General features: G+C 38.8%; 2 protein-coding genes across 2 annotated transcripts in view; both read left to right on the forward strand.

The window, feature by feature from the left end:
- LOC139467141 (fibropellin-1-like) overlaps positions 1–26,136 on the forward strand; it is a 198,139-nt gene that overhangs the window by 130,705 nt on the left and 41,298 nt on the right. The gene's annotated exons all lie outside the window — the stretch shown is intronic.
- The window catches only part of LOC139466874 (uncharacterized), a 30,326-nt gene continuing 13,009 nt past the window's right edge, over positions 8,820–26,136 (forward strand). The window contains exons 1-3 of the mRNA XM_071248607.1: positions 8,820–8,857; positions 10,429–10,554; positions 10,860–10,967. Of these exons, the coding sequence (XP_071104708.1) occupies positions 8,820–8,857; positions 10,429–10,554; positions 10,860–10,967 (272 nt within the window). The remainder of the gene's footprint in view (positions 8,858–10,428; positions 10,555–10,859; positions 10,968–26,136) is intronic.

Below are 26,136 nucleotides of genomic sequence, written 5' to 3' on the forward strand. Positions count from 1 at the left end.
TCTTGAAATTAAATCCCAAAAAGACTCGCTTGCAGTTTACAAAGTGCATGGGTCCATGCATGTATTCTTGTGTAAAGAAGCTCCTAGATACGAACCAATGTGACGATATTCGAGGCAATTTATTACCCCACCTGGTGCATGGCGGAATATGGGTAACATGACATGTTGATTGTGCATACAGCATTAGTCATGACGTTTTTCTGTTGGGATTACATCTGTCACAAAGACAAACGTGGTACATTTGATGGGTGTTACGCTGCTTTTAATATTTCAGTTTTTCATGGCGCGTCAGCTCAATGAAGAAGTAAAGTATTACTCGAAAGTCAAAGAGGTTTATCAGTTTGGAGAAATGCGCGGGCACGGCTGTAGATCTGAGAAGCCATGTGCAATTATGCCGAATCTGCAATTGGAGCCACGAACAGCAGATCCTAGAGCGATGTCTGGTTGTTCGTCGCCATCCATGTGCATTTTCATTTTGATTCTAAAAAGTTATTTTAGCTCAAAATATTTACCGACAGCCAAATTAATGTCTAGCATTATGTATTATAACGAACGATTCTTGAACCTCGGGTGGTAAATGAGAGTAGCACCCCTTGGACCAAATGGACAGTCGTTAGAATGTCCTCTTGTGAACAGGTGCAATGTCGTGTGGTGAATTGTTCCTGCTCCGAAAGGGGATAGCTTAACGATTATGACATCCAATTTCATAACTTATAAACCATCTGCTTAGCCGAATGAAATCACATAGCCGACATGTCATGACCTGACACGATGAATCGATCGTCTCGGAGAAAAAAGGCTGGGCACTTTTTGCCAGGCTTCCTCTTGCGAGAAGTCTTTGTTCAAATCATCAGCTAATTATTAGAATATTGTATTCATACGCCACACTTCCAGCTGCTTACACCAACAGCGTTTTTTTCATCATTGAATGTCGATACTATGCAAATACGTTTATAACGAACTTTGAACTTTGTCTTGATTCCGACCATTTGCTGTATTGGTGTTGCACATATGCTTATAACGAACTACGGTTATAACGAATTGAAGTTCATGGTCCTCGTTAATGGAGTTCGTTATAACCGTAGTATGCTGTACTACACTCGTCTTCGTTAGATTTCGTTTTTCTAAGAAATCGTATCCAAGGCTCTCGCTCATTAGATCTGTTTTCAAATACACTCGTCGTAATAGAAACGGTATCTAACGGGGCCTTAATTAGTAGTCTGTTTTTATCATACCAATACAACTTGTATATCATACTATGAATATACTTTTACTTTCCATATACGAACCCTAACGAACAACCATTACACACTATTAAGGAAGTAAACATTGTTGCACGTTTGTTTAACATGCACTGAGGTGACAAGCGCGACAGAAACGCATGATCAAAAGACACTCAGAACGGAGTATGTGAACAATCAGGTTTTGTTTGTGCACGTATAGGGATTGAACTTGGCGCACTACTTGAACTTGTTTTACTAGCTACCCCTTTGATATTAGCGTTAAATGCATAGTCAAACTTATATAATGATTAGATATTAACGTATTAACAACAAGATAATACGGATTATCTCTCCCACTGAATTAATTGTGAAAGTTACGAACACTAAATGAAGATCTTTTCAGGTGTGCACGAGCAAATTATCGATTTTGTTCATGTAGTAACCACTTCGCATACAATACAACCAATGGAAATATCAAATTAGTAATAGACAAAACTATCATAATAGTGTTCCATGAGAAGTACTGAAAAATGACCCGTGAGGGGTCCGGGGTAGAATAAGTCTTCAGCAACCCATGCTTGCCGTAAAAAGGCGACTGTGCTTGTTGTAAGGGGCGACTAACGGGATCGGGTGGTCTGGGCTCGCTGACTTGGCTGATACATGTCATCGATCCGAATTGCATAAAACGTTGCTCATGACGTCAATCACTGGATTGTCTGGTCCAGACTCGATTATTTACAGACCGCCGTCATTAAGCTGGAATATTGCTGAGTGCGGCGTTAAATAACAAACAAACAAACAAATACTGAAACCTGAATCCCTGCAACAACTGGTAATATTGCCTGGTGTCTCTTATTATGAACGATATTATTTTAAGAGGCACTGGCGTTGGTATTAAAACAGGAAATTACGACTTCATTAGCAAATTCATCATATAATTACATTTTCAGTAAAGAGTCGAACATCTGCCAGCATTCTTTGATTGACAGTTATGCATTCGCCCGAACTTTGAGATACCTAATGTTTCTGTGATTATATCACAGTAAGCTCGGGGGAACCATAGAAAAATATGTTAGCTATTTAGTATTTCTTTTATATTGTGATGATTAAAAATCATAAATGAAAATACCCGCCTGTTACAGACTGTACTCACAGGAACCACTGTGTGTGCTCATATATACATTTAGCACACATGTAGTCTTCACAAATGTGCGTCACACGTGGGACATGGCACGATACTATTACTGACCAAAGACTTGACGTATACGTGTGTGAACAATGTCATGTGTCGTTTGGCCTTACAGCCGTTTCATACGTGGGGATGCTCTTGGTGTACCTGCATCACAGGGAACCACATGTGATTACATGCCTTGATATGATAGAAATTATGCCCAGAACGGTGGTGAACCCGGCTCGCACACGATTCAGTGTTTCATAAGTGGACCCACTTCATCAACATATCTTCATTCTATAGCTGCTTAGTGATTTCACCTGATCTAGGACTGCTGCATACACTTTCAATTGCCGGGTATGATATAATTAATACTTGTTTGAGCATTGAGTGAAAAAATGTCTCTTCTTATAGCGGAACGTGTATGGATTGTTTTATCAGCTCTTAATGACTCTGGGGGGCCGCACGATTTAAGTAACACTATGTAAATACTTGAAAAAATGAAAATCAATTCTCCTGAGCAATAGACATATAACTCTTTTCTCAAATCAAAGGCCCGAAGCCCTTAAAGGGACATTAACATTAAGGAGAAAAAAAACATTCCGAAGTATCATCACTTCTTTCAAGCATTATTTCGTTGACACGGGACCTTTTCCCACCATCCATACATCCGCTGACACGTATCCATTATCAACCATCCTTACATCCGCTGACACGTGTCCATTATCCACCATCCTCACACCTGCTGACACGTGACCGTTCTCCACCATCCTTACATCCGCTGACACGTGACTTTTCTCCACCATCCTTACATCCGCTGAGACGTGTATATTATCCATCATCCTTACATCTGCTGACACGTGACCTTTCTCACACCTGACATTATCAACTTCTTGACCTTACATTTATGGACCAGTGAAGATCGGGGTCGGAATAGGTATTCAGCAATCCATGCTTGCCGTAAAACGCGACTTTGCTTGTCGTAAAAAGCGACTATACTTGTCGTTAAAGACGACTAACGGGATCGGGTGGTCAGGCTCACTGACTTGGTTGATGCATGTCATCGAACCCACATTGCGAGGATCGATGCTCACGATATCAGTCGCTGGATTGTCTGGTGCAGACTCGATTATTTAAAGACCGCCGGCATATAGCTGGAATATTGCTGAGTGTGGCGTTAAACAACAAACCAACGAAACAACTTTACTCTTGCGATATTAGCTAGACTGTTCGTTCACTGTCTTCACAACTGGTTAAACGTGGATCTCAGGAGACGTAAGAACAATGAGAGTAAGGTCATTGTGTCCTCAGATTAAAGGGTGGTTAAAGGACCGTCAGCAGATTAACAGTTGTTTGTTTGTTTGTTCCTTCTTTAACGCCGCACTCGAGTCTGTGCGAGACAATCTAGAGATCGATATTGTTAGCAACGATCTACGACTTTGGGGAACGATGACACACAATCAACAAAGTCACTGAGTCCGATATCCATTTAAGTCGCCTCATGACATGCATAGGTTGCGCCCAGGATCCAGCTTCTCACCCGCTATCCCCACAAACAGTCAGCACATTTCGCTATTTTGATGTGTATTCAGAAACTTTATTAAATTAATTCATTTTTCCAAAGAAATGTAGTTTTGGTTTTGATCCAATTTATTCAGTATGCCATGATGACCCTGATAATGACATGACATATGTATGATTATGAATTAGCTGATATAAGGACTTACTGTTCTGACACTGATCACCCCGGTGTCCGTCATTGAATTTACAGAAGAACTTAGCTGGGAGGGTAACATTCAGAGTACATTTGTTGTGACCACTGCAGGTGTGACCTTTACATTTAAATGTCACGTGATGGGTAATTCAATATTTGTAAGCTGCTGAAAGTTAGTTTGTGTGTTTGTTTTGTAACGCTGCACTCAACAATATTCCAGGTATATGACAGCGGTCTGTCAATAATCGAGTCTGGAACAGACAATCAAGTGATTGACATCATGAACACCGATCCAGCCAATTGGGATACGATGACATGCTTCAACAATGTCAGCAAGCCTGACAACCCGATTCCGTAAGTCGCCTCCTACAAGCATAATCGCCTTTTACGGCAAGCATGGGTTGTCAGCGAGCCTTGTATAATGGCAATAATGTATACGATATTATTTGTCATCGTCGTCAACATTCAACAACACTCTTCAAAAGAATAAACACACAGGTAGTATGTAGTTCATTGAACCTGACTACACAAAAAAATCCGATATATAAGATGAATATATGTTACAAGGTGCAATAGTTTTTACTAAAAATCTACCTGTGCGTTTCTTTTTTTGAAGAGTGAATGTTTAGAACCAGTCAAAGGAACAGTATGTATTTGAACCATTCATTTGGCTTACGATACACCATTAAACATGCCGTTGTCTTTACTTTGATTCAACAATTACATTGATGTTAAAGTTTGTTCCGGGAACTACCGTCTTATATTCCCCATACCATTATTACATCGGCTATTGAATACAGTTTGTTTTGTTTCGTAAAAATACATAATGTAACGATTACCTCAATCGTGTGATATGTTTGAAACCACAGTATGGTCACCTCATTCAGTGCACGAATGAGTAAATGTTATTTTAGTAGATTTTAAGGGTGTTTGGGTCAATAGAATGCCTATTTGCAATGAGTATATAAACATGTATGTACCTTTGATCGCGGACATTTACATGTTGTCGGATTTGTCAGAATGGTCATGAATCATAAGTTCTGAAAACACTGAGCACTGTTCTTTTAATGGATATTTGTTAAAATTGTTGTTTTGAGATAGATCATAAATATTCAAACAAATACTTCTTAAGACATTATTTTACCAGGTGGACCACTTATTTGGAGTCAGATGAAAGGAGTTGCATCTGCGGACACGTGTCGTTTCCTCAACTTCCTTTCATCTGCTGACACGTGACCTTTCACCCACCCTTCTTCCATCTTCCATCTTATGGCCACATGCGGACTATTCGTTCAACTTCTTTAAAACTTCGGAAACGTTGATCTCAGCAGACGTATGCACAGTGGTAGAATGGTCAACAGATAAACAGTTGTATAATAGCAATAACGTTAAAGATGTATTTGCTGTCCTTATCAACTTTATTAGTAATCTTTATTTATAAATAGTAGGATGTTCAAATGAAGCATTATATTGTTATGTGTAATATGTTAACTGCACTTGGTTCCAGATATTTTTATTGACGGTCTCCGACAAAGTACTTGAGAGATAAATGCTTTGTGCGTCAACACTGGAATGGACAGTTTCTAGGACATTGTCTCTAATGAGCGATTCCAGGTCTTCTTCAATCTCACTTGCGACTTATCTACTTGCCCGTTGTGGATGGGATACCTTCCTGAAAGCGTCGATGGTTCTGCCTGCCACCAACATCGTTTCTTTGATTCAAGAACGGACGGTGCCAACCCGCCTAACCCCCTGAATCCCAAATACCATCTATTTCTTTACTCCCGAGTCTCATTTGCTCACCCCTGAATCACGAATACTACTGAAGACAAATCTCAAAAGCACATGTCAGAATTCACTCCACAAAGCAGAATATCCATACAAGGCAACAATGTTTTTCTTGAGACCGGAGAGAAGGATATCCATTTTGCAGCGTGACACAAAAGTGTCTTCGTGGGTCGTTAAACTTCAGGCGAAATATTGCCTCAAACGCACAGGATAAAACCATGGGTTGATTGAGAGGTTCTAAGCCTCACATAGAAGGAATTGTGTAACATAGAATATATTTGTGTAGACATTACACGATGTCACAGAGGCATAGCCATAACAAAGCTTGAGTCTATTTAGAAAAGTGTGTCGCTGTTACATGTCCGTGACATAAACAGGGGTCTGTGGCCTTTAGAAAGAGGACAATCTTAAGGGACATTCAGTGATCAAGTACTTGCAAATGCTGTTGTATTTTATATGCAGAATATAGTTTGAATTCTGCTAAATGTCTTAATTTGTCTACATAATCGAGACTTGACCAGCCAAACCAGTAATTGATACTGGAAGCCATGATTAACAGCGTCAGGGTACGATGGCACGCAATCAACCAGTTCACCAAACCTGACCGCCCTACCCATTACGACAAGCACAGGGAATCCCCATAGGTTTTTAACATTAAGATGGCCATTCTATGCTGTTTGTATGAATTTGGAATTTCTTCTGTAGATCTCTAGCCATGGTAGAAATGGTATTCCTTCATAAAATTATTGTAGTGAACACATGTTTAATGTATAAACTATTTGTCAACATTGTTCATGAAAGGTCAAATTTAGTCATAAAATAAATGGCTTTAAACTGCCGCTTCAACGAAGGAAAAGACCAAATCAAAATTGCCACTCTGAACTAAATTCATTGTTGAAATTATTACAAACCAGGAACGACATGTTTTAGCGTCAGTTGTCTTCATCTTATTTAAAAATAGGAGTTAAAAATAATATTTTGTAAATAATTGATGACCAACTGAGAAAGAATGAGTATAATTGCCTATCAAATATATTTGTGAGGCATCAGAGAGAATCAATACTAACGCCTACATTTTACTGTAATAATCGGATAGAGTTATCGTTCTTGTGTTCACATGGATACCATGAAGCAATACTGAACCAAGCTACAACAAAAGAACCAAGAGCCCCCCAGCCCCAACAACTTCGAAACTTCTGACTTTTACGTGATGAGAGAATTTCTATCTCGACGGCCAGAGCAAATTGATGTTGGCAGTATGCAGGTAGTCTACCGTGACACGATCTGTGTACGGTGGAGAGTGGTCCTGTTGAAACTGCTCCCTCTGGCGGTCAATGATTGGAAGAAGGTGAGGTTGAAGAATTTGATTCATGTAGCGATGCCGACCACCCAGCCACCGACCCATTCTTGGTCGGCAGTGGAATTGAACTGTGTTTATCCGTCCCAGATGGTGCTGTGGTAGACGTTGAAGTGGCGTGCAACAGACGAATGCGATTCCCCTCTTTGGATACGTCCTAAGGCGATGTTCCGATCGGCAGGGCTGAGTCTCGGCATTTACGAACTTGAAAAATGTTGTTAATTGAATGACAAATTATTGGCTTATGCTTTCCTTTTTATAGCCACTACCACGAGTTCCGAATGCCATAACTTGCACGTGCATTTTGCATTACTGTTTTCCTCCATGCCATTTTTGAACAAGTGTGAAAACCATGCTGTTTAAGACATTGAAAATCGACAATGGCTGCGTTTCCATACACCGTTCACAAGCTGAACCAACATTTTCCAATAACATATATCCAATTCATCCGGATTTTTTGTATAGTCAGGTTAAATGAACTACATACTACCTGTGCGTTTCTTTTTGTGAAGAGTGTATGCCAGCGTGAACGAACCATGCATTCCTAGGTATGGTTTAGAATGGTGTGACGTTGGGATATTTATCTTTTCATTTTAGTTAAAATTATTACCTTCAAGTAACAGGAGCCACACTGAACCAAACATGTATAATATAGATTACCGGTGTATATATTCTCCTTTCGAAAAATAATTCCCAATGAGTTGTGTACAAGGTAATCGACGTTTGAAAGTTACGTCATTTAGGCATTAAAGTGAAACACCGAATCCCGCATACCAAAAGGGGGTTGGCTGCCGCAATATTCTGGTCGTAAGAAGCAACCAAGTGGGGGTCATGTTCGATGAATTGGTTGATTGCGTATGATCGTACTGATTGTACAGTTTGGGTTTCCCAAATAAAGAAGAATAAGGGCCAGCTAACTGTTTCTAATCCAGACTATCGATGAAGCCCTGATATATAGGAACGATTTGTATGGCAGTTATTGAACATAAATGACAATGGTGGCTAAGTGGGTTAGAGCGCTGAATGTGTTTGCTGGCGATTAGGCAGTGTGGGTCCCTCATTCCGACCGGGACTCAATGCAAAACAGTACGAGAATCCGTACTTTACTGAGAAAGTGTTATCCCAATATAATATGTTACATAAATGAAAATGCAAACTGTTTTTGAAAACTTATTTTATTCAGGAAAGAATAATAAAAACGAGTTCAAATTTGAAATTGACTATTCACAACAATATTAACAAATGTGCTTAAAAGGGTAGATGACATCCATTATTGGTCGATGACCTACACAAAGGCCACGTCATCAGCTTCAGTCATCAGTTTCAGTGTAGCCTTCAGAACAATTTATTATGGTTGTAGTAATTGTTAAATCAAGTCACACGCAGTGCAGTAATGACAACAGTTTCCAATTCGATTCAAAGTTAATTTTTAAGTCAATTCTTGACAGGTGAAAATACCGCGTATGACAACTTAAGGGAAGTGTCGCAGTGATAGTATACAAAGCAAAAGTACGTAAGTCAGGAATGAATGAATAACTAGGTCTTATTGCACTGGCGTTGATCTTCATGTCAGGGTCATCCTCAGGATGTTGGCAGCCAGGAGAGTATCCATGAGTGACAACAGGCAGATGTCCTTGGACGCACCTGCTATAAATATATATACACAAATGTATAACATAAATGTACAGACAATGGTTGACAACAAATATCCAATGTTTTGGCTATCAACTGTTAAAATTCTTGGCGTCCAACCAGCCCGGTCATAGTAGTGACGTATATTTAATTCGAACCTACGATCAGCAGATCCTGACACGGCTTGAGGATCCAACTTTTCAGCAGTTTCTTAATGCAACTGAAAAAGGTTAGGATCTTCTGTGTTGCATCGGTATGGTTATAAGAAGTCACACGTTTTGTATGTTTGAGGTTGTTTTCGGTTTTCGCACCTCCTTCGTTACTTTATAAATGAAAACTGTGTTTGCCTGCATGTAGTTTAATGCGTCAGTCTGCAATATTCCAGCTATATGACGGCCTATCACGACTAGTATGGGTTGCTGAGGACCAACTTTCTTACTCGGCATCTCCGTAGGTCCCATTCACACCAAACCAATTTGGTCAATATGAGGTGTATTCAGAAACTTAAGCAATTAATTCTTTTTTCAAAGGAAATGTAGTTTTGATTTTGCCAATTAAATGTATTCTACCCTGTCTTTTGAAATCCTGAAATGTATTTTTGAGATGTAAGTCGAGATGTTTCATCTTTAAGCACGAGTGACTGGTAAAATAAAAAACATTTAAGGAGCTTATTTTCCTCTCGTTACTTCACTTTGTATGTTTCAACGTGACTGCAATCTTTAGTGGATATCGTAATTATAATCTTGACACTGAGTTTGACATGCACACGACAAAATCCACATACATGTAGATCACATGGTCCTGTGGTCAAGGGAACCGTGAAGATCCGAGGTAGAATAGGACTTCAACAACCCATGTTTGCCGTAAAAGGCTAGTATGCTTGTCGTAAGAGGCGACTAACGGGATCGTGTGGTCAGGCTCGCTGACCTGGTTGAAGCATGTCATCGATCCCAATTGTGTGGATCGATGCTCATGATATCAATCACTGGATTGTTTTGTCCAGAATCGATTACTCAAAGACCGCCGTGATATAGCTGGAATATTACTGAGCGCGGCGTAAAACAACAAACCAACCAACCTGTGGTCAAGGTGAGTTTAGTTAATGCGCACTTGAATACTTGGATCATCAATAAATATTTCATCAAAACTGACCAACTGACACGTGTAACAGACGCATACAGATTACTAAAAATACATTTTTGTCATGATCACCCCAGTCATCACATTCTATCTACCTAGTTAAGCATTAGCCTGTAGAATTAGCTGGCAAAAGGACTTACTGTTCTGACATTGATCACCCCGGTATCCATCATTGCAATCACAGAAGAACTTGGCTGGGAGGGTTGCATTCGGATTACATTTTCCGTGACCACTGCAGGTCTGACCTTTACATCCGTCATCTGGATTTTCTGAAATTAAATGTCACATGATTAATTCAATATTTGGTAGTTGCTGAAAGTTAGTTTGTGTGTTTCTTTCCACCGAATTCCAAATATCAGTTGGAACTGTTGCAACCATTCATGAGCATCTTGGTATGTCCCAGGTATCTGCACGATGGGTACCTAGAAACCTCAGAGCTCAAGATCGCCATCAGAGAACTGAAAGTTGTCGAGACCTCCTGGATCTCTATACTGCTGATGAGGCCAGATTTCTTTTCGTCTAGTGACAGGTGATGAAATATGGATCCAGGCAATGAAAGCACACCAATTCTCCGCCTCCGAGGAAGTTTCGCACTCAACCAAGGCAAGGTAATGGCCACCATATTTTTTGGATGCAAGAGGCATATTACTGATTGATTACGTGCCACCAAAAACTACAATCAGTGGACAGTATTATGCTAATGTAATAAAAGAATTGCGAACATCTATTCGCCACAAATGCCGTGGGATGTTAACACATGGTATTCTACTTCGAGAATCCACAGGCTGCCATATGTGAATGTAGATTCAAACAGTTGAAACACCCACCCTACAGCCCAGACTTAGGCCCCAGTGACTTTTTCCTGTTCCGGCAAATGAAATCTGCCCTAAGTGGAAGACGCTTCCAGGATGACGAGGACATAAAGGCTGCCACAGAGGCATGGTTAGAGGGCCAATCTGCGGATTTCTATAAAAAGTGGTATCAAAAGCTTGAAGGACAAATGGAATAAGTGTATTGAGGTGAATGGAGGTTGTATCAAAAAATAAAAGTGCAAAGGATATTCTGCGACTTGGTCTTATATTGAAGTTACAAAACTTATTGACGCCCCTGTATCCCAATGCTCACGATATCTATCTTGGATTGTCCGGTCCAGGGTGAATTAATTACAGATCACCGTCATATAGCAAACAAACTTTCGTCCTCGAAAGCGTCTCTTTAAGATGACATAAGACACAAACAGGTTAAAAAAAATCTGTGAAGGCAACATTTTCGAGTACTTTTTTTTAAATGTAAAGATCATTTTGTTTCAAAAATATTTCGGGAAAACCCTCCCAACAAGACCCAACTGCAGTTAGTGTTATCGATACCCATGCGTGTACTGTTTATTAAAGAAGCTCCCAGATATGAACTTATGTGACACTACTCAAAGACAATTTACCCCACCTGGTATCAGGTTGTGTTTGCGTAACGTGACACATTCCACATGAACACACCATTAGTTAAGACGATCTTCCGTGTGGATTTGGCCTGTCACAATTTTGCACTTTGAACAAGATTGTATTTTATTTAGTTTTTCTAGTGTGTGATTTTGGATCAACACCATGGCCACTTAAAGCAGAAAGAAGACTGTCATAACGATTTATTAATTCGGTGAAATCCACGTTTCTTTCTTCTTCCTGGTTATAGCCTGATATTGTTGTACACAACAATATTAAGGAATTAACATTGCTTAAACACTGTACAACAACATGGGCGTAGAGGTTTAGCATATGCGACACAAACGCGCTCGATAGATTATCAGAATTTCTTTAGACATTGTTAAGTTCAACTACTTTCTTAAGATTATGGAAAAGGTTTTGTCGAGTTTATTTAAGGACAATGAAACTAGCAACATTGACTGAGATGAATTAAAAAGATTTTTTCGAGTACCAAGCTAATAATGAAGACAGAGAGGATTTCAACTTTTCTTTCTTTCAATGCTACGTTTCGGTACAGATACCAGTAGCTTATCCAACTAGTACCTTTATCACTTGTTTAAAATATCTAGTTGCCTTCTTCTCTCGACTCACTGGCAGTTTACAAAGTGCATTGGTCCATGCATGTATTCTTGTGTACAGAAGTTCCCAGATACGAACTCGAGGCAAATCATTACCCGACCTGGTGTAGGGCAGAAGATGGGTAACATAACATGTTGATTGTGCATACAACATTATTCATGACGTTCTTCTGTCGGATATGATATACAGAGGAGACAAACGTGGTACATTTGATGTGTGTTACGCTGCTCTTGATTTTTCAGTTATATCATGGCGCGTCAGCTCAATGAAGAAGTAACGTATTATTCGAAAGTCATAAAGTTTAGAGAAATGCGCGGGCACGGCTGTAGATCTGAAAATTGGAGCCACGATTTTAGGGTGCGACACTAACAACAAATTCTGACGCCTTTAACAGCCGGACAATCCTGGACATGTAATGAAGCTGTGTGTGAGATTATAACCAACCGCACCTGGCGGTTCCTGTCCGAGCTAAGAAATGCATTTCACTCTGTCCTACAGTCATAATGATGTATCAAATGTTAACTGCTGTCAGCAAACGCCTAAAGCAAAATCTGTTTGTTCTAACTAGAATAGATCATCCGATTCAAGAGCAAAATCATCAGTTGCTTCTGCGCAAAACCTCCCACCCCGGTTGAACCAGCAAAAAATGTACATTTTTTATTTCGATTCTTAAAAGTTATTTTAGGTCAAACTATTGATAAAAACCAATGTCTACCAATTGCGGGTGATGTCAAGTATTTCATATGTAGGAATTTCATCATATTAACTGCTCCGTTAAGGGCCTTCGATTTGAAAGGAAATAATACCCGCTAATTTTACAGGGTGTATATCATAATTTATTACTCACCCGTGCAGAGACAACCTAATTAATAACACTACACATTGTGCAATAACATACCGCGGACGGGGCTATTTGTTACATCAGTTGGTCGTTCAAATTCATTGAGGCGACGGTAACACTGTGCAACTGTATTCTGCAACTTCTTCACTACTCGCGATAGTCACTGCTATTTTTTCACTAAGTATGCATCTCAAGATTATATTGTTTTACTGGAGTCAATTCAAGAAGTTTTACAGTTGCCCGTGATCTATCACATAGCTCGCGAACACATACATTTGAAAAGAATATAGGGAAATAGAACATACGGACTCTCCCTTTTGTAGTAGTGCAAGCTTCATGGCATTACTATTATAGTTAACAGCATCACCAATAAAGTATAATGTCCAAAGATCATCACAAAATTCTATCACCGCGACTACTTACGACCTTGTGTGGTAAATGAGAGTAGCACCCCTTAGACCAAATGGACAGTCGTTAGAAATGACCTCATGTGAACTGATGCAATCTCGTGTCTTGAATCGTTCGTGCTCCTACATTGACAAAATGGTATAGCTTAACGGTAATGACATCCAATTTCATAACTTAGTAATTATTGCCTGACGCATCACAGCAGTACTCCTGCCATTTGTCGACAGCCTGAAAACAAACCAGACGATCAAGTGATCGATGATCCAGAAAATCTAGTCAGTGACACGAGAGTACTGTCACTGATTTTGCTGAAACTAATAAAAACGGTACGTTAATTTTGAATGACAAGCATACGGTAGTCGAGACAGGTACAGAAATATCACCACGATAATCATATAGACGAGAAAAGATATACATTCCTCAACAACATGACACATGTCTTTTCCCTTGATTATTTAATTGTATATGTTCTCCTGTTTGAAAACAGTAATAGTAGCCCTTTAACGTTAAAGACATATTAAATGACTTTTAGAACTGGAAATTGAAAATCAGTCTGTATATGCGTGCTCTTACAAATACATTTCACTGAATTTTTTTATCTTAAGTACCTTATTTGATTACGGTTTATTACATTCACAGGATAAATCACAAGATGATAGCACCAGTTATTCCTTAATTCTGTTGGCTTGCATAATAAAACCTGTTAGATTCCCACACGTACATGTATGGCATCAGCAGAACATAGGGGGATTGCTATTGTCTTATTGACGATTTATTTTACAATTGTAAGAGGTTACAAGTGCACATCTGATCGCATGGTATTATCTGAGCTGGGGACTGCGTTCGTTGTATTACTCCTATAAATCCTGACATTACTGCAACGTTGGACAGGGAGCTCTGGGAATAATCGTAGACAGGTTGTACCTCCTCAATGGCTGCAAGGACGAATGCTTTCGTGACCACACTGCACGCTGTACACGTGTCTTAGACACTGTATGTGTGTAAATAACACTGCTTTGTAAATATTAAAAGACGAACCATTCAGTATTTCAAAGAAAATGCCTAGTGTTATACAAAATTCGTAGTTTGTACAAACTTCAAAACCACGGGTAAACACGATACTTTTTGCAAACATATATCATTAAACCGTACACGATCCCAGCTGTCAATCTGACTGGTCGGAACGTTATCATCAGGAATGTTTCATGTACCATTTCTTTCCGAGACTGAAGTAGCTGAGCAATCTCGAAATGATGACAAAACCGGTGTGAAACGCGGGGCAGTGTGTATACTACTCTTCCGTCCAATTACCAGAAGTTTGTAAAATACATCAGATCGAAATTGGTGATAATGAGGATAAAAAAAGTCCTGGGCAGCATTTCACTCACATGTCTATCACCCAACAAACCCATCCTCAGCTTATCCTGGCTGCTAAGTGACGCAACACTGCACAGCAGGTAGCGATTTGCGGAAAACACCATCATGACACTGAAAAATGCTTGGTTATGATTGGTCAACAAAGGGCTAAAATCTGGAATTTAATGGTATAAGATGCCTCGAAAACAGCAAGTCTGTTTACACAACATGAATGTGAATACATCGATCTATCGTGATCCATAGCCTGCATATGGATGTATATGAAATTGCTGCCGATAAACAATTATAACTATACTTTCGATATCGGAACATTGTAAGATGTGTTTCTCGCTCACTGATACACAGAAAGAGCACTTGACCAAGCACGATGAAATCTTTTTCAAAACATTCACTAATCATTTTGTCACAAAAATGAGCAGTCTCTCGTGTGATAAAATGGGAACTCATCTTCTGCTTGAAAATGACGTTTAAGATGGTTCCAGTGGCAATGAGGTTGTGCCACCACGATCATTTCCACCAGTAATGCATTAGGTTAATGTTGAACATAATTACAGATAAGGCTTGTCCTCTGGGTTCATGCAATATGTTAATGGCGTTGTCACCTTAAACAACTATTTTGACAGCCCTAGGGCAGTGAAACGTACAGAAAGCAGGTCAAGTTCAGCCAAATCGAACTTAGGGGTGGATAGATTTGTGATATGTATTTATTTTACTGGGGAGTTGTTTCAAACCAGTTGGTACATACATGTAAGTACAAAACGGGTTTTCAAAACACTTTGTTGGGAACTAGATTAGGTCATCGTTTTTCTGTCAGTATTTCTATGACCTGTCTCTCCAGAATGGAAGATGTCATTCAGATTTACAAGAAACCAGTTGCGTGCAAGCATTGCAAAATATGCAGCAGGTTTTGATGCAATTACACATATATCAATGGCGGGTTATTTGTGCACTTCTTAGTACAACTTGGTTGATGCATGCCATCGATCCCAATTGCGTGGATTGATGCTCATGATGTCAATCACTGGATCGTTTGGTCCAGACTCGATTATTAAGAAACCGTTGTCATATAGTTGGTATGCTGCTGAGAGCGGTGTTCAACAACAATATCAAAAGATCATTTATGTAGGGTTAGGGTTAGGTTGTCCCAACCCAGGCAAATTGAAGCAGGGGTCATGGATGGAAATCTTTCCGAAATAATTTTATAACTTCTGTTTTGTTACATAATGACCGTTCTTTCAAAACATGTATCACAAAGCAATGCTTGCACCATCAACCCAGTCTTGGGTTTGAAGGAAAGATACACGCTGATAAAGATTCTTGAGTCTTGTAGTACCATGACAACATAGAAAATGCAACCTTTTTTCAATATGGAATATCTTCTGACTTGTTGACACACCATGATTTAACTGAAAGACTGTATTTGATAGAAGTTAGCTTTATAGCATCAACATGCTGACATATATGATAAAGGCCGTTGTCCACTCTTGATCTGACTGTATGTCCTTTGACTGAAATGATATTTTTCAATTGACCCATTTAGTTTACCCTGATAGTGCTATCCATACCTAGTTCTTTATCCAACCCTTAATGAGGGTGACCAGTTCTGCATATTCTCCATTGTGTGTTTTAACCCTCATTGGTTGTGGGACAAAAGAACCAACACTATCAGTTGAGAAAACCACCATCTTGTCATCACAGCATGCAAGCTGAGCATTAGGCGTATCGATTTCAATGGCAAAAGATGCGAGAGCGTGTGTGTGGTGATTTACTGACTGTACTTGTTGAATATTTGGGGTATCTGAGCATATGACTAAATGAAATCGTGCATCATTATCGAAAACACTGGGTAATACATCACAAGAAAGGATATATTCCCGATAATAATAGGGTGATTTCTCAGCTTTCTGCAGTTGGAGAAATATATACCAGTATTCTAAATAACCAACTTTCGACATCGGCAAGAAGCAAGCTTGGTTTAGACAGGGCAATTCCACTACAGATATATTTTTACTTTGCACGCAATCATTCAGACATGTCTGTCAAAAAAAATGAAATTGTATATTGCTTTTGTTGATTTTATAAACGTTTGATTCTGTGCACCGTACAAACTTTGGCACTGGTTGTATTCTGCTAGTTTAAATGGGAAAACGTTAAAGGCACAAACTAGTTCATATTCATCAGGAAAAACATGTGTAAGAGGTAAACACAATTGTTGTGTAGATTATTTTGTTTCATATTGGATCAGGGCAAGGCTGCATACGAAGTCTATTTTAAATTTCGTATTTCATAAACGAATAATCAAACGAAATCTTAAAAAAGGGAAATATGGAGTGCAGTTGTTGACAATTTCGAAATCTTGCTATTCATGTTGGCTGATGATGTCATTCCAGCCCCTGACGCAATACAAGGATTACAGAAGTAACTGCTCATTGTTGAAGTATACAGTTTGCAGGGTGTAACTGTCAATTTAGAAAAGACAAATAGTGTTGTATTTAGAAAACGTGGTCGTCTATCGACAAAAAAATGCAGTTTTATTAAGGGAAGCAAATGATATCTGTAAATGCAAATCAAAATCAAGGAATTATTATATCTAGTAGTAAACGCATTGAAGACTTAGCTGTAACACGCAACTCAGGCACAGTGAATTCCGGCGCCTTAGACAACTTGGCCCTGAACGTTCAATAAGGCACCAACAGTCTGTGTTTCAATGTTATGGTGGGATGCTAGCTTGGTTTGGACTAACGCAGAAAATGTCACTTCAGACCTTAAGTTCACACTGGTACTGCATTTGTCAGTACGTCACTCAGTATGATGATGTAACAGTTCACTCAATTTTAATTATAATCAATGAAATATTTTCAAGATCAAACGGGTCGTGATTCTCAAACTATCACAGAATGGAAAACCAGTATAGCTTAGAAAATCTTTCAATCAAATTAACAAAATCTAAAACTTCAAAATCTCAGTTTCAGCAAAATTCCAGCTTGGACCAGTGATTGACATCATGAGCATCGTTCTACGCAATTGGGATCCGATGACATACATCAACCAACTCACCAAGACTGAGGATTTTTGATAGGAATATATAGTTGTCTTATGTCAAATAATGCATGACAACCTGTGGGGACACTCGAAATAAACTTGCATTAACTTTACTTGGCATGTGATTGAAAAGATTTTAATGTTATGTTATAATGTCAATTCCTCAGGATGACAAGTTTTATCAAATTTTGTTGACCGCATGTAGGTCTTCTGCTCTCTAATACACCAAAGTACACCAAAATATAGCCTACGAAGTCGAATACACTTGTGTGGGCTATCAGACGGATTGAGCAGAGAGAATAAAATTGAAAACTATTCATAATATATATATACCTAGGTATCTAAAATGACACAGGTATATAAATAGGGCGTATATACGCAATTACACACATGTGAAAATATGCCAGGTCTGCAAATCTACACCTAGTCAAGAGGTACTGTAAATGTATTAATATTTGTCTCGTGTGTATATTAGTCATATTAACAGATAACAAAATTACAGATGTGAGCAGTTGGATTGTGTTGATCGGGGAAAGGGACTGAGACTGTTCTGTACTCTTCTGAAGAAGCTAACCAGTATATTGCTGCTCCAACTTGGTGCTCATCATCCACTCGTTGACACACATGATGTCACACTAAGAAACTCTCTGAGCTCTCAACAAAGGTAATCAAGTGTATCTTCCTTCATTTGGAAATGTTTAATCCATTGCTGCGCATTACATTATCAACCACGACGTTGTACAACCAAACCTTACTCCTCTCTTTTCCTTTTCCGTTCGCGACTGGGTGATTGATGTTAAAAAGATATGTGGAAATATTTGTTTCCTTCTACGAAGAGCTACAAGTGTTCAATGCTGACTGTTTAATATGAAATGAATAAAACAACAAACGTTACATGTCAGTGCAAGTGAACGCGTTACAATTTTACTATTTACATAAATGAGTACATTTACACCTGTGACATAATTACGTATGTATTAGTGTGCATAGGAACAGGGTCCATGTAGTATATCATTAGCTGTTATAACTTGTAGTGGGACATATATTTATACATATATATTCGAGCATTTGTTGAGCTTTGCTGCTTGAGAGTGCTCTTAAACTCTTACTAGCCCCCCAAACGACTCTCTTTGAGTTGTAAACATCATAAACCAATACCGAAAACAAGACCCGTGAAAATTCCGGGGTAGAGTAGGTCCTCAGCAACCCGTGCTTGCTGTAAAAGGTGACTATGCTTGTCGTAAAAGGCCACTAACGGGATCGGCTGGTCAGGCTCACTGACTTGGTTGATGCATGTCATCGATTCCAATTGCTCGGATCGATGCTCATGATTTGTAATCACTGGATTGTCTGGTCCAGACTCGATTATTTACAGACCGCCGTCATATAGCTTGAATGTTGCTGAGAGCGGCGTTAAACAACAAACCAACCAACCAAAACTGAAAACAACAATTGGAAAGTGGCCAGTTTTGTTGATCTTTTAAGCTCCTGAGTAAATCTCCAGGTCAGGTACAGTGCCGTTGCGTTATTGTTTTAATATAGGCGTTGACGTTTTATATTTACTTGAAATGGGTTGACTGACGTTCCCGAGTTTCATTACCGAGTCATTTATCAAACTACATTAAAACAATTGACATTAAGACTACCCCAGCCCAATGTGTTGCAAAACGAACATATTCCTTTAGCGTTTTTCTTTACTTATAAGCAACAGAATCTCTGAACCTGTACACAGCAAACATACCTATAACACATAGTTTTTAGCTTCAACACAATCAGTGAATGCGCTATTGTGTATCGGGATTTGGTGTTCCATGGCTTGAAGGGGCGGTCGGGTAGCCTCGTGGTTAAAGCGTTAGCTCGTCACGCTGAAGACCCGGGTTCGATTCCCGACATGGGTACAATGTGTAAAGCCCATTTCTGGTTTCCCCTGCCGTGATGTTGCTGGAATATTGCTAAAAGCGGCGTAAAACCATACCAACTCACTCACTCACTCATAGCTATAATGAGAAATCTTGAAACAGCTGATCGTCATCATATGCAGCATCACCTGGTAAAGAAATACCTACCACCATGCCAAGATTCGTGCACTTAACAAAAATTGCATGGTATGTACTGAATAGAATTATCTTTGGCGAGTATTTTGATCTTCGTGTTTTGTTTACTTGGACTGGGATAGGGACTCTTCAGTAGTCAATGACAGTCTAATCTTAGCAGCCATTGCCGAAATCAATCATGATTTTATTTGACATCTATGAGAGTACATACCAACTATACCTTGATGGCAACATATCCCCAGTAAGATGTTGTTCGGACAACAAGAACACGTTCTCAGCAGGAGGTACAAACTCCCAGTGGTCTGGTTGTTGAACAAGTCATGCCTGTGCGGTCCATCTATGGTGAATAGCCATGTTCCCCAGACGAATGTCTAAAAGGTTGATGGCAATGGTACACATTACATTTTGCGACTAGACGATTTTAGGAAAGCGCTGGAAATACAGCACAAAACAAGTTGAAAGATTCAACAAGAGAGGGAGTTTAAATATAGAATCTACTCGTTATTGTGAGTTTCATTTTACAACATAGCTGAACAACCGGAGACAAACATGTGTGCCCCTACCTTACTATGTAACGAATGAACAAGTGATCCTCAGTCGGTTGTATAAAAGAGCAATAAAACTATCTCTCTGCAGACGGTACACTCTCTGTGTGGCAGTTGTTGAAAATGCCATACTCGTTGGGCCCAGCTCTGATGACAAGAAGGACGACTTCAACTTTTCAGTAGTCTACTTTCAGTTGTTTAATAGGCATTACTGAGAAGTGGATGGATGACAAAGTAGAGACGATTTATGGATAACAACTTATGTATTTACTGTAAAGGCTACGTTTCGGTATTGATCCTTGTACAGTTAGTTTTATTTGACATCGGCATAAGGATCTAAAACTGACTCGTCGCCTTTACAGTAAATAAAGAAGTTGTTATCCATAAAAATTGTTTCTAATTTTGTAAACTTTCCCTTTATGTCGAACAATATTCCAGCAGCCCCAGCCATTGGTGTTTACATTTTACAACTGTTGAGGTACAGTCGAGAATCATATGACTCTTGCTTAAAAGGTGTTTGATCAAGGTTAAAAAAATTCATGTCCTCAATATAACTTTCAAAAAAAGATATAATCATAAGCTGTTAACCAAGTTAAGACATGATGTTTGAAACAAGAAATCTTTCAACAAATTTTAATTTATCGTTTCCGTCTTCAAATCTTAATTTGTCGTTGCCGTTTTCATAACACATCGCTGCCCAAAACAGAGTCGAGGCACAAGTACAGCGTGCAGCCTATTCACGAAATCCCCCATTTATCACAGCAGCTATTGAGCAGGTGCCTTTTAAATAATCTCTTCACGATTATCTAAAAAGGCTGTGTGTGCAATAATGCACTGGATTTAGGATTTATAGGGTTAAAACAAAGAGAGTTGTCCTCCGTCAAGATAATACTGCGGGATCAAATTCGCATATGTCACCTGATACAAATGTAACAACACTTGACAATAAGACAAGTATAATCTCCAGATTTGCTGCAGGTTTTGTTAATGTGCGTTCGTAGTTTTAGCAATGTTGACGTAATTTATAGTATTGATTGAGTAGCGATAGCTTGTCACTTTTGACTCTTTCATTTGTGAGGATATATCTCCCTAGTGTCTTTTGATCTGCTCAACCGACAAACACTACTGTGAATGTAGCTGAACAGTTATTAACGGTTCTATAATTGGGGTAGTTGTAGTCAAATTAACAACTTTACTTAAAATTATTCTGATCAGTTGAAATATATCTAAATGATCACACTATACAAATTATAGATATAAGTTAAAATTTATTTTCTCAATTGAGATATCTGGCATATAATCATATGGAGTTGATTCTGACATCATTTTTAGTTAATCTAACCGCCCAAATGAAAAAGGAAGGTGTGTAGTGTGCATTGTATCCTGCTAGATTCAATTGTACTTGTAAGCAACGGTGCCATATTAACACTTAAATCATTCATTGTGTTAACAGTTTTGCATGAATGTGAAATTAATACCTTTCTGATATATTTTAACCACACATGGAGATGGCATTTCTGTATGTGAAACATCTAATTAATTCATGTTAGTTTCCTGTTTTATACCTAATTTTGATTAATAGATTCGCGTTTACCCATTTCCCACGACTTCTAAAGTGTAATGACATTCCATTGATGGCATTTTGCAGTGCTATGACTTTATGCAAAGACGTTGCAATTCAGTGACGTCATAATTGCGACATTAATCCCATTCAGTGTAAGCAATTTATATGCAACATGTCGTAAATAAGTCTCTGGTGCACGGCTAGTCTGCCTTTTATAGATTAGAATTAGAATAGGACGATTCATGACTGTTAGAGATGCACAGTGATTTGTTTGATTGTTTGTTTCTTGTATGACGCCGTACTCAGCAATATTCAGCTATATGACGGCAGTCTGTAAATAATCGAGTCTGGACCAGACAATCCAGTGATTGATATCACGTGCGTCGATCCAGACAACTAGGATACGATGACATGCGCCAACCAAGTCACCGAACCTGACCATCCGATCCCGTGAGTCGCCTCTTACAACAAGAATTGTCACATTTGGCGGCAAGCATGGGTTGCTGAAGACCTATTCTATCCCGGATCTTCACGGGTGAGTTGGAAACATACAAGAAGATAACGTTTAGGTAGATTTGATTCTTCTGAACAATAATTTAGATTATAAAGCAATTATTATGTCAAAATTGAAATGAAAATATTTTACATAAAGGACAAGCTGACGTATGGCGTTAATTCTGTTGATGTAGGAAATTAAATCAAACAGACAGTGCATGAATAACACCTATTTCACCTACATATGTTTTCCTATTATATCTCATTTATTTGAGCATGCAATCAAATCTCAAGTACTTCCTGCTTGTCGCCAGGGAACAGACAACCTCGTGTGACATGGCCCATGTGATTTGGTTATGAAATGTTTTTGATTTTTGATTAATGTTTTGAAACCTGAAACTGCTATATATAAAGTAAGTGTTTGATAATCTCTCACAATGTGGACGACACTGGGTCTCCAGACCAATATGTGCTAAAAAGTTTGAATCTTACATAGATACGTTTTGTTGATAAATATTACACATTTATTAGTACAGTATGACTATTATTTAGGTAGTATAGTCTCATGTTATATTAAAAGTAATGAAATAACATGTGGAGAAATTATTAACTTCAATTGATAAGTTCCCCTCTCAGCGAAAGATAGACACAAAGCGTTTCTTTTATGAACTCAAAATCAGTGTAATCAAAACATGGCTAGATGCATGTAAGGGCCGATTTCAATTCATCCTGGGAAGAATGGAGTTCGAATCAATGACCCAAAATGAAATGTTACAAATCTGTCAGTCAAATGCTTTCACTCTAAATGTGTCATTATGTTACCCTCTACTATTGCAGTGAACCAAAAAACGCAACAACACAAATTACTTACATTTCTTCACCAACTCGAGGTATCACACAACCATGTACAGACATGTCTTGTTCAACGGCTCACCACATGCTTTTTCCTGAGCTTTAAACACGTTGTTTCTCTACCATCATAAATTTCAACATATCCACCGTATCTAAGAAGTTTAGGGTCAACCCATATCTTCACCCTGGTGTTTTGCCTGGCGGTGCGTCACAACTGCTGAGATGTGGCACATAATGATAAATTGCCCTGCACTAACAGGACGTTTGTTTGCACTATTTACAATTTGCTCTGCTGATATCAAGTGTACAGACACGATGCAGTAAATTCTGAACTCAAAATAATATAACAAAATTGAAGTAGTCACATCAAGTGGAAAAAAACGACACGAATAGACTACACAACGTAGTAACATGTTTATTTTTGTTTGTGTAGCCAGCGGAAATGTTTGAGGTCCTTTAGAATTGCTAAGCAACACACGTACTTACGTCAGGATGAATGGGTGGATCTGCAGTTAGACGTACCACTTGAGGTGAACTTTAAATCGAATGTCTTTAAGATCTTTGGAATCTTGAAGATCGAATCCAACATAAATAATCTATAGCAAAGCATAATACCAGTCTTAATTAATACATAATGTAACTTTAATTCCTCAGTGCTTTTCTTCAGTAGTCATTGCACATATAGTATCCACATTTGCAGATTATGTTCATAAGACCCTTCCCTATAATGCTGTAAAGTTTTGTTCAAATTCCAAACAGCTGTCATGGCTCTTGAAGAAACGGTGTGTTTGAAATCAGTGAATATTTTATTTTCATTCACTCAGTGTACATGCCAGATTATCAGAGTTGAAATATGTTCTATATATGCTCAGGCGACGTTTCTGGTACATCATTGGGTCGCCACTCATTAAACATGCAAACAGCTTATTTACCCATTTTGAATGTTATGATATGGGTAAGATATTCACGCTAACTAGGCACATGCATTATCCTACGTTAGGCTGTCCTTTTAATTTTTCGAAGAGTAAATGGTAAGTCCTGAGCCTCACATGGAAGGAATTGTATAATAGTGAAACCTTTTGTTGCTGACTTTACATAATGTCGTAGAACTATATCCACAGAGTCAGTTCAGCACATTGTTTCCCCATGACACGTACGAAGGGGTTTTTGACCTTTGGTTTTGGTTTGGTTTGGTCTGCACTCAGCAATATTCCAGCTATATGAAGGCGGTCTGTAAATAATTGGACCAGACAATACAGTGATTGACATCATGAGCATCGATCCATACAACTGGGATGCGATGACATGCATCAACCAAGTCAACGAGCCTGACCACCCGATCCCGTTAGTCGCCTTTGACCTTTGGAAAATGGATAAACTTTACTTGCCACTGTAAACGCACAGCCCTGAAGATGACCCTGTCCTGCGAGGCCTGTTATTTGAGCAACACCAGAATTAATTCAGACAATTCATTACATTGTCGTGACCATTCACCGAGCATCATATTGCCAGTTCAGCAGGCATTTCTCAGAAGAGAGTATATTCCATTATGGCAGAGCTTTCGTTGGGTTCCAAAGCCTCTGACATTTGATCAAAATCGTACCAGGCGCAACATATTTCCTGATAATCCAGCTTTCTTTGAAGATGATGCAAAAAACATTCTTACAACGATTTGTGACTTTGAGAAACAATGAAAAATGTTGAAGAATTTGACATCATCACCGCCAAAGAAGACGAAGATTGTCCTATCAGTTGGGAAGGTTATGGCCTCCGTGTTCTTTGATGGAGAGTGTACGGTGGATCTCAAAAGGACAAACAATTAACAGAGCATATAATGCTGTGCTTGTGAGGCAATTGCGGTATGAGATTAGGGCTGGAGACTTGAAGCTGAGAAAGAAGGCGTGCCTAGCTCATGATCATGCGCCATTGCACAAATCTGACATTGCCTTGGCTACAATCCACGCGTGTGACTTTAAACGCATTCATCACCCTCCTTATTATCCCGATATGGCTACGTCAGACTCCCAACTGTTCCCAAACATGAAGACAGCTCTAGACGGAACCGATTTCAACTGAACGACAACGTTATCGCAGCTGTGGAGAACACTTTGGACAGCAAAGTGACGTCTACGAAATTTGGGCTAAAATCCCTCCGATATAGTGTAACAGTGTGAAAAGTTTGACTAGAGGGTTGTACGACCATTAATATCTTAACATAATATTACTGTTATATGCTCATCCATATATACATTGTGTACATGTCCCTTATATCAAATTATGTTCAGTAAAGGAGTTTATATATTCGTCAATGGCCACAACTATTTAAGTGTATTAAATGTATCAACTCTACTGACATAACGTTTTCTTGTTTCATTTTCATACAAATTGTGTAAGGGGCGGGTACTAACGGTAGGGCAGGAATGCTTACACTTTTCGCAAATACTTGGTGTTATCCTAAGTTTTAATTCTTTTCACTGCTTTTTTATTTTTATGTAATATGTTTTGGCAGATAATCGAGACTGACTATTTTTAAAAAAATCCTCCAGTGACGTCACTCTTGTTCCTCAATCAGTTAAATCTCAAATTACGCAGATGTTATAATATTCTATATTTAAAAGTTATGCCACTGTTGTAACATAAATGTCCCTTGCTGGACATATATTTTACGTTTGTACACTATATACATCAGGAAATGTGTGGAATGATGTACAGTCAAATGTTTTCTTTTTTCAGAAAATGGAACCTGCAACAAAAGTATATGTGAACCAAAAGGCTGGAGGTGCTCAATGTTTATAAGAATCTTCTTTTCAAGTACATGTAAGCCAGAAGAGATTTTTTACGCCTGTTTCCTAAGGTTCGTGGAAAGTATGTTTGAA

The sequence above is a fragment of the Haliotis cracherodii genome, unplaced genomic scaffold (assembly GCF_022045235.1).
Source record: "Haliotis cracherodii isolate W230 unplaced genomic scaffold, xgHalCrac1.p SCAF_19, whole genome shotgun sequence".
NCBI classification, from domain to species: Eukaryota; Metazoa; Mollusca; class Gastropoda; order Lepetellida; family Haliotidae; genus Haliotis; species Haliotis cracherodii.